Source organism: Ochotona curzoniae, unplaced genomic scaffold (assembly GCF_017591425.1).
Source record: "Ochotona curzoniae isolate NIBS_2020 unplaced genomic scaffold, NIBS_Ocur_1.0 scaffold_2587, whole genome shotgun sequence".
Lineage (NCBI taxonomy): Eukaryota > Metazoa > Chordata > Mammalia > Lagomorpha > Ochotonidae > Ochotona > Ochotona curzoniae.
Window position 1 is genome coordinate 6,986,456 of NW_024467096.1, and position 13,911 is coordinate 7,000,366.

The window sequence follows — 13,911 nt, forward strand, 5'->3', positions numbered from 1 at the left end:
TAACAGATAATCCCAAAACCTACTGGCACAAAATAATAAATATTAATTGTGACAGTTTCTGGGCCAGGAATTTGGGAGAGGAATAGCTGGAGTCTCTGGATCTTCATGCAGTACTGTTAGGATGAAACCTGGGTGACAGTCATTTGAAGCCTTCTCTGGGACCAGAGGACCCGATTCAAAGATATTTCATTACCGTGGACTCAGTTTCCCCACCGAGACCCTCTTTGCATAACTTCTTCAGTAGTTTTACAACATGCAGATTGGAGGTGGGGCAGCCAGGACTTGAACCTGTACCCATATGGGATGCCAGCGCCACAGGCATTGGCTTTACCTGCCGCTGGCCCCTATGGCCAGCTTTTTAAATAGTGATTTTAATATTTTTTCAGAGATAGAGGTTGCCTTTTAAAACATAAAGACAAAATTTTTAAATTATTCTGTTTATTTGAAATCAGATATGATAAAAGACCTCTGTCTCTCTCTCGCTATATAATATATATATATTAATATATTATATATTATATATAATAATTATATAATATATATATTATTTATATATATAATATATATATAAATAATATAAAAAAGAAAATATATAATATATATATTCACATTATATATAGCGAGAGAGAGACAGAAGTCTTCTACTTCACTCTCCAAATGGCTTTAATGGCGGGGCTGAGCCAGGCTGAAGCCGGGAGCCAGGAGATTGTTCCAGGTCTCCCATGTCGGTGCAGGGGTTCAAGCAATTGGGTTGTGCTCTGGCGCTACTTCCCCAGGTACATTGGTGGGGAACTAGATAGAGAATTAAGCAACCAGGACACCAACAGGCACCAATATGTAATGTCAACACTGCAGGTGGCAGTTTAATTGGGTATGCCACAGCACTGACTCTGGCAGTTTTTTAAAATATATTTATTTGAAAGTCAGTAACAGAAAAAGGGAAATTTTTCATTCATTGGTTCATGCTGTAAATAGCTACAACAGCCTACTCTTGGCCAGGCAATGTCAGGACCCGAGGATTTTATCCTAATTGCCTATGTAGGCCATCTGCTCCTTTCCTGGCTGCGTTAGCAGGAAACTGGATTGGAAGCAAAGGAGCTGGCACTACAGCATGAGCTGTAGGTGTCCCAAGTGACTGCTACCCTGTCACACACTGGCCTCCAGATACATAGATTACATTTGTTAATGTCTACAATATCTTTAAATAATTAAAACTTCACAAGTTTGAGAGTTGTTTCCCAAAGTTGACTATATCGTTTTAGTGCCAGCAGTGTGAGAGGTCCAGTTTTATGTGCCCATCAACATTTGATGTGGTCGCTTTTTAAAATTGTGGTTTTAATTTTCATTTCCCTAATTTGTAAGTAGTGGTATTGATTATTAATTTGCTATCAATGTATTTTTGAGATGTCATGTTTTGACCATTTAAAAATTAGTTGTATATATTTCTTAAAAGATTTATTTATTTTGTTTGTTTGGAAGACAAAGAGACCGAGAGATTTTCTATCTGGCTGAATGAGGGTGAAGCCAAGGGCCAGGAGCTCCATCCAGGTCTACCACTTGAATAATAGTAATCCTATTATTTGGACCATCATTTTCACTTTTCCAGGCACATGAAAAGAGAGCTGTATTGAAAGTAGAGTATCGGCTAAAGTCCTCGTCTTGAACGTGCCGCGATCCTATATGGGCGCCAGTTCTAATCCTGGCAGCTCCACTTCCCATCCTGCTCCTTACTTGTGGCCTGGGAAAGCAGTCGAGGACGGCCCAAAGCCTTGGGACCCTGCACCCATGTGGGAGACCCGGAAGAGGTTCCTGGTTCTTGGCTTCGGATCGGTGCAGTACCGGCCATTACGGTCAATTGGGGAGTGAATCAGTGGACGGAAGATCTTCTTCTTTGTCTCTCCTCCTCCTCTCTGTATATCTGACTTTGTGATAAAAAAGAAAAAAAAAGAACAAAGTGGAGTATCTAGGACTCGATGTAGCACTCCAGTAGGGGATGTGAGCATCCCAGGTGGTGGCTTAATCTTCTGTGTCACAATTCTTGCTCTGTCGTTTATTTTCTTCATATTGAGGTGTAAGAATTCTGCCTCTATTGCAGATATGTGTTTTGTCAGGGTTTTTTTTTTTTTTTTTTCTTTTCCTCTTTGGAGAAGTTCATTTATTTGGAAGACAGAGCTACAGAGGGAGGGAGAGAATCTCTCATGCTTTGGTCACTTCTCAAATGACTGCAAAGGCCAGGGCTGGACCAAAAAGCCAGCAGCTTCATCTGAGTCTTTCATGTGAGTGACAGGAACCCAAGCCTTGGGCCGTCATCATCCGCTGCTTTCTCAGTCCAGTAGTAGGAAGCTGGTTTATAAGGAGCAGCAATGACTTGATCTGGCTCTCTCTTGGGATGGTGGTTGCTGGTCAGTTACATTTTGCAGGTATTTATTGTTTTGCTTTCTTAGTTTATTTGTCATTTGCCTGTCCCAAATTCACTGAGATTTCGTTTGGTGTTTCCTTGTAGAAGTTTAGGTCTGTGACACATTTCAGGTTAAATTTTGTATGCATGTCCCATGGTAAGGATCTTGAGAGTTCTTTTATTTTTTGTTTTTGTATATCACTCTCCAGTAGTTTGTCTCAGTACCATTTGCTCCATAAATTATCTTACTCCTGTAAGTATTTTTGTTTGTTAAAAAAAAATTGACTGTAAGTGTGGGTTATTTCTGGACTCTTTTCTGTTTAATTCATCTTTTTCCTTTTGCATGTCTTCTATACCACATTGCATTTATAACTTAAGCTTTTGTAACAAATCTTAAGATTAGGTAGCATATGTATTCTAATTTCATTTTTCTTTTTCAAAATTATTTGACTTTTTTATGTGCTTTGCACTTCCATGTAATTTTGAAATCATCATTTCAGTTTCTACAAAAACGTCTTCTGAGAGGTGGAATGGAATTACATTGACTATTAATATCAATTTGATCAGAATCTGTATGTTAATATACTGAGTTTTTAATCCATAAAAACAGTATATTCATCTGTTGATGGGCTTCATCTGAGTTTCTTGTATGAAACTCAGGGAGGCCTAGACACTTGGGCCATCTTTTGCTGGTTTTCCCAGGCTACTCTCAGGGAGCTGGATTGGAAATGGAGCAGCTGGGCCATGAACTGGCATCTGCCTTGGATGCTGTCATTACAGCCAGTGACTTCACCCACTATGTTGCAATGTTGGCCTATAAATATTAGTTTAAAAATTGAGTTTCTACTTGGTATTTTGATAGATAATGTAGAAATACTGCTACTTGAGCTTTCACTTTTGGCTCCCAGGGTATGCATTGTCAGGAAACTGGATTTGAGACTGTAGCTAGGACATGAACTCAGGTACTCTGATATGAGTGTTAGGCAATTATAAAAATGATTTGGTTATTTACTTGAAAGAAAAAATAGAGAAAAAGAGACAAATTGAGAGTGAGAAGAAGCGGGGCAGGAACAGAAAGAGGCCTTGTATCCACTGGTGCAAGCCCCAAGTTGTTACAGGGCTGAGCCAGGTCAAAACCAGGAGCCAGGAGCCAAGAGTTTCATCTGAGTCTCCTGTGTGGGTCATGGGCCATCTTCTGTTGCTTTCCCCAGGCACAAGGAACTGAATCGAAGTGGATAAGCCAGGACATCAGCCAGTGCCCATAGTAAATATTGGTATCTCAAGCGGCAGCAGTACCATTTATATGCAGTGCTTGGCTCCGTTTGTGGACATCTTAATAAGGTGTCTTAACTATAGGCCAAATGCCTGCCCTGATAATAGAGTTTGCATTTGAAGAGTATGTGTTAGATTGCTCTTCTTCAAAAGTAAGGACATTGTCAAGGAGTGCTTTTTGTTGTTGTTAAGGGTGAGGTAGCTACGTGTATGTGTGTATTTTTTTCTTTCTTATACTTTGTTAAAAATTTGATTTTTAATATTGTCACCTAGTTGAGAGGGATGCACACCCATGTGGGTCTCTGATTTCAGTGGGGTGGGTTAAAGTATAGGAGAAGGAAGGAGGAGGGTAGGACAAATGTTTCAGGTTTTTTTTTCTTCTCCTGTATCCATAGTGTGGGATGGAAAGGGTCCACTCCTTGCAATCAAACATCAACAGCACCCAAGAATGGGGATGGTCATTTAATGATGCCTTAGAGACCTCAGAGTGAGAGTGTTGCTTGAATAGTTTTGATAGTTCTGAGAAGTTGTTGGTTTTGTTGCTCCAGGATTAAGAAAATACTTTTAAGGTCTGTTGGTTGACCAAGTTCACCTTAGTGCATCCGCAGGCCCAGGGACATGTTGCATAACTTGGCCAGAAGAGTGTTCTAACCTTTTCTACTTTCCATCCTCTGAGAAGGCAGTTGCCGTCCTCTGCTGACCTAGATGAGCTGGCTGTCACGTCGTCCGTGTGCATCTCTGCATGCCGTCCACTGCACAGGCATCAGCAACTGATGAAGCCCAGTCCCGATACATGTATTCCAAGATTGGACCACATATTTAAATATAGATAAAAGGGGCTGGTGCAATGACTCAACAGGCTAAATTTTTTCCTGTAGCACTGGTATCTCATATGGGCACCGGTTCTAGTCTTGGCTACTCCACTTCTGATCTAGCTCTTTGCTTATGGCCTGGCAAGGCAGCTGAAGAGGAACCTAAATAATTTTTTTTTAAAAAATTTATTTTTATTGGAAAGGCAGCTATACAGAGAGGAGGAGAGACAGAGAGGAAGATCTTCCGTCTGGGAACCAGGAACCTCTTCCAGATCTGCCACGTGGGTGCAGGGTCCCAAAGCTTTGGGCTGTCCTTGACTGCTTTACCAAGGCACAAGCAGGGAGCTAGCTGGATGGAAAGTGGAGCTGCCGGGATTAGGACCAGCGCCCGTATGGGATCCTGGCACGTTCAGGGCGGGGACTTTAGCCGCTAGGCCACGCCGCCAGGCCCGAGGACCCTAAATCTTGAGCCCCTGGACTCATGTGGGAGATCAAAAAGAAGCTCCTGGCTTCAGATCGGCTCACGCCAGCCATTGTGACCATTTGGAGAGTGAACTAGCAGATGGACATCTCTCTGTTTTTTCTTCTTTCAGTAAATCTGCCTTTGATATAGAAAATAAATGCATCTCTTAAATGCACATATATCTACACGCACATAGTTAAAAATATTTGAGAGAAACAGGATTTTGCTAATAGTAAAATTTCAGAGACAGTGTGATTGTACTGTTTATAATAAGTAGAATGATACAATATTTTCTTTCCTGTTTTTGGTTATTGATTTTTATGATTCTTCATTTGATTGTTTCAAACTGTGAGTGAAGTATGTGTGTAAATTATGAAAGTATTTGGAATTCCCATGATGAACTCTTTTGAAATTTTCACAGAATCTTCAATAGAGTGTCACATCATTTTAGTGGGGGCGGAATACTGTCCTGAGGAAGAAAATTGTACTTCTGTTTCTAATCGTAACAATCATGTAACAGAATACTGTAGAACACTTATAATAAGAAAGATGCAGCATTTTAAGTCCTTCAGTATTCCCAAATAGCTAACTTCTCACTAACACATCAGATTGTTATGAAGTTGTGTATAGTGTTTGGTAGTGGTTGTTTGGTTGTTGTTTTTTGTTTGCTTGTTTTGGTGTAGTTGATGCAGTGGAACTTGTATTACTCTTTTAGCTTGTCTTACAGTAAGGAAAAGATTGCTCTACTGTTTGAGTCTTCTATTTAAGTGTTAAAGCAGATTTGTTTTCTTCTGTAAATCAGAGCGGTATTATCTTTGAGACCATTGAGATTGGCTTAAGATCAGTTTTGGTTCTTTTCAATATGTTCATTTCTTTTTCATGTCTTCAATAAAAATAAATAGAGATATTACTAGAATTAGAGTACTGAGGATGAGATCTAATATTTATAGTGCTAAAACGCAAGTTCTTTCTTTGTTTACTTTTCTGATTGCTTATTGTTATGTTTTTTTTTCAGATTCTGTTTGACCAAACTCAGAGATCAATTAAAGCACAGCTTCAGAACTTTGTTAAAGAGTAAGTGAATTGCAGTGAAGAGGAAACGAAAGTTAATGATCGCATATGGAAATGAGTGTCTTTTGAAATAAAGAATGGACTGTGAATTGCTTAAAATATTGAAAATTTGCTAACTTGCTTTGTAAGATGTTACATTTCCTCCTGAATTACTCCAAAAGGGGATTAGACTTCATGTCTTTCAATGACTAATTTATGCCTTTATTAAATGTTTAGGTTATGCAACTAGGGTTCTTACAGCTTTAATTTTTTTTTCTAATGTAAGAAAATGATCTAATGTCCTTTCAGAATCAAAGCAAACTCAAAAGTGTTTGAAATATCATTAGTGGAGAAATTTACTGAATCCAGCTGCAAATAAGAATATGTTTTCTGTTGGGTCTGGCATGATGGGTTAGTGGCTAAATCTTTGCATGTGCTAGAATTCCATATAGGCATCGGTTCATTGCCCAGCTGCTCTACATCCCATCCAGCTACCTGCTAGTGGTCTGGGAAAGCAATAGAGGATGACCCAAAGCCTTAGGACCCTGCACCCACATGGACATCAGAAGAAGCTCCTGGCTCCTGGGTTTGGATTTGTTTGGTTCTGGCAGTTGCAGCCAATTGGGGAGTGAACCAGTGGATGAAAGATCTTCTGTCTTTCCTCTCTGTAACTGTGCCTTTCCAACAAATAAATAAATAAATAGTAAATCTTAAAAAAATAATTAAAACAAAAGAGTATGTTTTGTGTTGTTTCAATGTGGCATTTTCTTTGAAAAGAAGTTAATAGGGTATATGAGAATGAATCATAGAAGCACATACATTTTTGTAATCTATGAGCCTTTCATGACACATCCATCACATGTATCTGTGAAATGAAGTGAAACTATTTTAAAACACAGAATGTCTACATTAGGGAAGTTTTAGTTTTCCATATTAGTAATTCAGCTTCTCTTCATTTTTGAAAAGGTTTATTTTTTTAAATTGAATCGCAAAGTTACAATGAAAGATGAAAACAGAGGAGGGGGAAGGTACAGGCATGCAGAAAAGAAGAGAGCGAGATAAGGGGGGAAAGGAGAAAGAGAGAGGGAAAGAGTTACAGACTTGTCATTTTTTAAAAAAATACTTATTTTTATTCTGAGGTCAGGTATACAGAGGGGAGGAGAGACAGAGGAAGATCTTCTGTCCGTTGATTCACTCCCCAAGTGACTGCAATGGCCAGAGCCAAGCCGATCCAGTACCAGGAGCCAGGAGCTTCTTCTAGTTCTCCCACTTGGGTACAGGGTTCCAAGTCTTTGGGCCGTCCTTGACTGCTTTCCCAGGCCACAAACAGGGAGCTGGACGGGAAGCGAGGCCCCTGGGATTAGAACCGGTGGGTGACCATATAGGATCCCGGCGTTTTCAAGGCAAGGACTTTAGCCACTAGGGCTTAGATTTTTCGTTTATTGCAGTGGCTGGTGCTGGACTAGGATAGGCCAAAGCCAAGAGCCTGGAATTTCATCCAGATGTCCCCCTAGTGGATGGCAGGGGACTCAGCCTTTTCCCACTGATTTCCTAGTCACATTAGCAGGAAGCTGTGTTGGAAGTGGAGCAGCAGGAACTTGAGCAGAGACTCGTGGGGGATATTGGTGTCACAAGAAACAGCTGAACTCAATGTAACACAAAGCCAGCTGCTTCAGGTTTTTTTTCTTTTGATTATTACCTGAATAAGTATGCAATTACAGAAAAAATTGATTATGATATGATATTCAGCATAAATGATAAGCAACTTAAGTTATGAATAGCATTTTGTTAACATACAATTTTAGTAAGAATTTGTTGTCTGGAGGTATTGTTTTACAGATTAAAAATTTTTTTAATTTTATTTATTTATTTTTTAATCTTTTATTATTATTATTATTTGACAATCTTTCCATAGTTAATAAGGGTAAAAAGGTTCAAGGGCTATAGGAAAGTGGGTAAGACCATTATTTCCATATTGTTTCCTTCATGTTTAAAGGGGGTATTAAGGGAGAAGGCCCACCCAATTTCCTACCCTCCCCAGGTCCTGGATGTACGGCATGCTCTGAGGTTCTTGCTCAAGTGGTTTTGATAGTTTACCAGTTAAGGATCGCTGCCAGTCTTGCCACTCCAGGCACTATGAGGTCTTTGAAGAATCCACTGATTGACATAGTCCATTATAGAGTCTCCGTTTGCCCCGTTTTTCGCTGCCAACGTATAGCTGAGATGGTTGGTTGACCTGTTCTGTCTTCTCTCTTTTCTTGGTTAGGGTTCTGAGTCCAGCATTTCGATTGGGGAGATCTCCAAAGAAACTTTGTCTGAGGTGTTCTCAGACTGTTTTGCAGATTCATTATAAGTCATTTTAAAATCTGCTATTATTCAGAATGTTCTCATTGAATATGTCCATAAGAGTGTATGGCTTCTTTCCACAAGTTTGAATTACTTTTTAGGTGCACATCAGTGTAATTTTTAAAAATAATTATTTTTTAATAAAAGACCGATTTACAGAGAGGAGAGACAGAGAGAAAGATCTTCCATTAGCTGGTTCATTCCCCAAATGGCCACAGCGGCTGGAGCTGAGCCAATCCAAAGCCAGGAGCTTCTTCAGGGTCTTCCATGTGGGTGCAGGAGCCCAAGGTTTTGGACCATCTTCTATTGCTTTCTCAGGCCACAAGCATAGGGCTGAAAGGGAAAGGAAGCAGCTGGGACATGAGCTTGTGCCCAGATGGGATTCTGGCACATGCAAGGCAAAGACTTAGCCACTGAGCCATTGAACTGGGTCCTTTATTGTAATCTTTAAAGGGTATTTTTCTTCAAGTTATTTTGCCCATTAAGTAACAAAAATAGAGGCTAACGGGTATTATGTGGCTTGCCTAAAAGATCACGGGGAATCAAGAGTTCTGGATTTTCAGATTGTTAAAGGATACTGTTAATAATCCTTCACTGGTACAGATGTTTTAGAAATTGATGTTTGCGTGTGTTCACAGACTTAATTTATTTACATCCTTTTACCCATTAGTTCCCTCTAATAAGAAATCAATGTCTTTTTTTTTAATAATTACTTATTTATTAGTTGCTGCTTCACTCATCAAGTGGCAGCAGTTGCCAGGGTTGAGCCATTCTGAATCCAGGAACTTTATCTGGGTCTTGTATAGGTGGCAGGAGCCCTACATTTGGGCCATTTTTTGCTGCCTTTGTCAGGCTGTCTGAAGGGAGCTTTCCATATTGCAGGTGGTGACTCTGCCTACTATACCACTAGCCCCAGGCTTTATTTCTTAAAATGTAATCTATAGACTACTTACAACAGTAAAAGAAACATGTATCTTTAAGAAACCCTCAGATTTCCAGAATATAATAAATTATAATTTCCATTACAGATTCTTGGAATATACACTTTAATAAAAGTATCCATTAGTGTACTTGTATGTCAGTGTTTAGCAATCATTTGGTTAAACAATGGTGGGAATTCTTTGTCTTTGGAAAAAATATGAACTTTACTTTTTTTTTTTAGTTTTACAATTTATACTTCAAGTTGTAAAAATTCAAATAATGAATTGTTAACTGGTTGTGTCATGATTTATGTATAAATATTGAGGAGCCCTTATTAAAATCTTAATCTGTAGTGTTCAGAGGCTGAATTTTCAGGTTGGAGATGTCTGCCCAGTATAGTCTCCCTAAATATCTCAAATCTGTAAACTTCAAAATTTGAGACACTTTTATATTTATAAGCATTTTACATAAGGAACACTCAGCATGTAATTGAGATACAAAGCATGTTTTGGTTGGAAAATGTAGCAGATGTCAGCTTACAATGAATCAATTTAAGGTTTAGATTCTTAATGTTACTTTGTTGAATTTTTTGATCAAGAAAGTTTAGTGAGATGTCTTTATTTTTTAGAGATCTTAGAAAATTCAAAGATGCCAAGAAGCAATTTGAAAAAGTCAGTGAAGAAAAAGAAAATGCATTGGTAAAAAATGCCCAGGTACAAAGAAACAAACAGCATGAAGTTGAAGAAGCCACAAACATTCTGACAGCTACAAGAAAATGTTTTCGACATATAGCCCTTGACTATGTACTTCAGGTATATACGTTTTCAAACAGTGCTTACTAAGCACATTGTTATTTTTCAGTGATTGCACTAAAATGAATAAATTGAACCTTCTAAATTTAATATTAAAACATCTTTTAGGGAAAATTTTCATGCGTCTGTATATCTATGTATAACAAACCCATGTGTAGATATGTGTATTTTTGGTTCTGGTTGTTTTCACTTAACATTGCTATTTTCTCCATTTAAAAATTTTTGAATAGTATTTAAATTACTATACCTGTTTTATTTTATGGTGCTGTTATGGCATTAAGGTTCAGTTCTCAGATGATCATGATGTTGCCGGTTTTTACTGGTAATAATGAAAATACAATTTTAAATAAACTTAAGTGGTTATATCTTCTTATATATATATATCTGTATAAATATTCTGCCACATTTTTCATAAGTATTAATAACATTCTGATTATTAATTCATTATGCATCGTTTTTAACCAATGATTGTTCTGTTCATTAAAAAGTAAACAAACCGTACCTTTCTTGAAGCATAAGTGTTGCCTTGCTCTATAACTTTTATGTCCTCCCCATAAATATTTCTTTTCGGTTTCTATCTTGGACTTCTCTGCTTTGCCCACCTTTGCGATCTCTTAGGGTTCCTTTTCTGTTCTTTGCTAATTACTTTCAGACAGTTTCATCATATCCTTGAGCTGCTGCAACCTTCACACACATGACAAAGATATGTTTTCAGAGACGCTTATTTCATTTTCACTTCCCCAACTGAAATCTGTTTTCTTCCAAAATGGCTTCTCTTTCTCTTTGACTCATATTTAACTGAGTGGTGGTATGATTTTCTTACTCTTTGAGAAGTTCAAAATAGGAATGTCTGACATTCTCCTTGTTCCAGGCTCTTCTATCCATCCAACCACCAGCATGGCAGGAACATTCCTTCCATGTGCATCACCCTTGCTGTTTTCCTAACCCAGTCTTAGTGTCTATGGTGTTTAGATACTTTGATAAAATGGGTGTCCCTGGCGTTGCTTTACCTGCTTTACCACCAGTTCATTTCTTCATTCTTGGGTCAGGATTGCTCAGGCTTTTCCAGGCAGGACAAATCTTTCTTGTCTCTGCCTTCTGTATTTCATAATATTACTTTTATGCACATTGCAGCTAGACCACTCATTATTTTCATTGTAATTATTTCATTCCTGTTCTTAGCTCATGTTCTTAGTTTCTAGTCTGTGGTTGGCAAATACATCGGTAATAGATGCTTTTTGAAAGTTTGAATGATTATAAAGTTATCAATTTTATGTGGATAAGGTTTAACTTAAATATTATTTTCAAGCTTATGTTAAGTAATATCCATCTCCCTTGTTATCCACCCTACAGTTGTGTTGCCTTTCTCCTTCTCAATACAAATAGCTGTTTTGTTTCGTTTTGATGAAAACTTGTATACTTTGGTATCTGTTTTAGGAAATATAAAGTGCTAAATATCCAAATATTTGAAATTTGAAGTTTGGCATATTTAGTAACTAAAAATATTTGAGTTTACTTTTTTTTTTTTAAAAGAACTTAAATGCTGTTTTCCATTGCCGAATAGAAGTTTTACAAACGTGCACTTTTTAAAGAATTCTTTAAAGTTTGAACAGTAGTCTGTTTACTGTCTGTTTTTACTAACAACATTTAAGAAAAAGATTTATTTTCCTTCAGAGAGTTAGAAAGAGAGAATGAGAGAAAGATGTTCCTCCTGGACCATTTCCTGAGTGGTCACGATGTCCAGAGCTGTGCTTATCTGAAGTTAGGAACCAGAAGCTTCTTCCAGGTCTTGTGTGTAGGTGCAGGTGCCTAAGGGCTTTGGGCATCCTCCACTGCTTTTGCAGGCCGCAAGCAGGCAGCTGGATGTGGAGTGGAGCAGCCAGAAGTTGAACCGATGCCCAAATGGGATGCTAGTTTACTCCCCAAATACCCACAACAACTTGGGTAGATTGAAGCCAAGAAGCCAAATCTTCACCTGGGGTCTCCCATGTGGATGATTATACCTGGATGGTCATTTGCTGCCTCCTAGGCACATTTGCAGAAAGCTGGATTGGAAACTGAATAGCCTGAACCTGAACCTTGGCTTAATCTTCCGTGCCAGTGCTTTAGCCTTTGTGAGGAAATGGTGTTGATATTTGATGGTTAAGAGATAGCTTCATGTTCATTTGGGAAGTGTTAATATCCTGATATGTAGACAGTGAGACCAGTTCAGAGGCATCAAGGAGGGAGCTGTTTTGGTCTGTGGTTGCAGTATCCAGAGGAGGAAAGTAATGAAAACTAGATTGGAGAGCCAGGCAGGGGCCACATCAGAATGGGCCTTGAGCCAGTCACGTAGGATGTTAGAAGAATATAACATAGAAATTACATGATCTTAGATTTTAAGAAGATTGGTCGATTCACCTGTGCATGGAGAATGGGTTGCAGTGAGTCAAGGATGCAAGCAATGATTAACAAACCATTGAAACAGTCCAAGAATATAGTTGTATTAAGGTGGTAAGAATTTGCATTAAGGTTGTATGTTGAGCCTTGATAAACAATTAGATAAGTAGTGTATTAGAGGGTAGGGTGAAGTGGACTTCTAATTAGTTGAAATGTTAAAATACTTTTTTATTTAATCACTATGCTAGTAAAATTTAAATGGTGGCTTTTTTTCCTCTGAGACCAGAAGTGAATGGGAAATTCACTGATGTATTTGTCCTAACTACTTTTACAAAAGGAGGCTAAAAGGGTGAAATAATTTGAATTTTGTTTTTATTTGCTTTCTATAAAAGTATTCAATTGGTAGAAATAAGTCAGTTTTACAATATTGCATTATGGTTTTTAAAAATAGTGCATGGATGATTAATCAAATGCATTTTCCTTCAGATTAATGTTCTTCAATCAAAAAGGAGATCTGAAATCCTAAAATCAGTAAGATATTAATTGAAATGACATTTTAAGTAGCTATTAATATAACTGAGTGCACATATTTAAGCATTTGAAGCAGCACTGAGTGCATACATTCTAGGTGTTTAACTGCCCTTCCTTCTGATGTTTGTGTTTCTTATGTGATGTTTAACCGCTTCTGTCTCCTTTGGATTACAGTTGTTTATGTGTGACTCCTCTGTTACATATATACTGTGAGCTCCTTAAAGGTAGACTTCACACTGTTTTATTTTTCAAAATGTTCTATAATCCTTGTAGGACATTTTACATTGACTAGATGCCCAGTGCTGTTTGGTCAGTTACTGGAGATGGTTGGTGTGAAAACATGTGAGAATGTTTTAGGATTTATTTTGAAAAGTTATTAAAATAAAATATAATTACCCTTACATTTTGGATTTTCTCACATTTGTGTTGGCTCTTGAAAACTTTTGAGCTTGAGCAGAATATTTTGTTTTCCCCACAATTTCCTGTGCTATTTAGACATTTAAAATATTTGGGATTGAAAACTGACATGAAAAGTATCTCTTAGATTGATGATGTGTCAGCATTTTGGTTTGTTCTTGCTGTTATAAAACCTGTGGGATGAAATTTGAGAATTACCTTTTTCACCCTGGTCCTTTTTCCTCATCATGACGGTGATAGATGACTTTTTTTTTTAAATTAAATTTGCTCATAGTTTTGTCTTAAAATTAACAAAAAGGTGGAGAGAGGGTTGTGTAATCTGGTATCACATGCTTTCATATTTGTCTGAATTTGTTTGTTGAACTAATTCCACCCCCTCCCAAAATGCTACACTTAACTTGGCTTTAATTCATTTTCCACATATAACTTTTTACTTAATGTTATGTTTATATGCATGATATATCTTCTCAGATACATTATATTTCCTATTTTTTGATTTTAGAAATTCAT

General features: G+C 37.7%; 1 protein-coding gene across 1 annotated transcript in view; it reads left to right on the forward strand.

Annotated features, from left to right (window-relative positions):
* The window catches only part of ACAP2 (ArfGAP with coiled-coil, ankyrin repeat and PH domains 2), a 138,409-nt gene that overhangs the window by 66,686 nt on the left and 57,812 nt on the right, over positions 1-13,911 (forward strand). Inside the window, exons 5-7 of the mRNA XM_041003114.1 lie at positions 5,961-6,019; positions 9,891-10,074; positions 12,940-12,984. Of these exons, the coding sequence (XP_040859048.1) occupies positions 5,961-6,019; positions 9,891-10,074; positions 12,940-12,984 (288 nt within the window). The remainder of the gene's footprint in view (positions 1-5,960; positions 6,020-9,890; positions 10,075-12,939; positions 12,985-13,911) is intronic.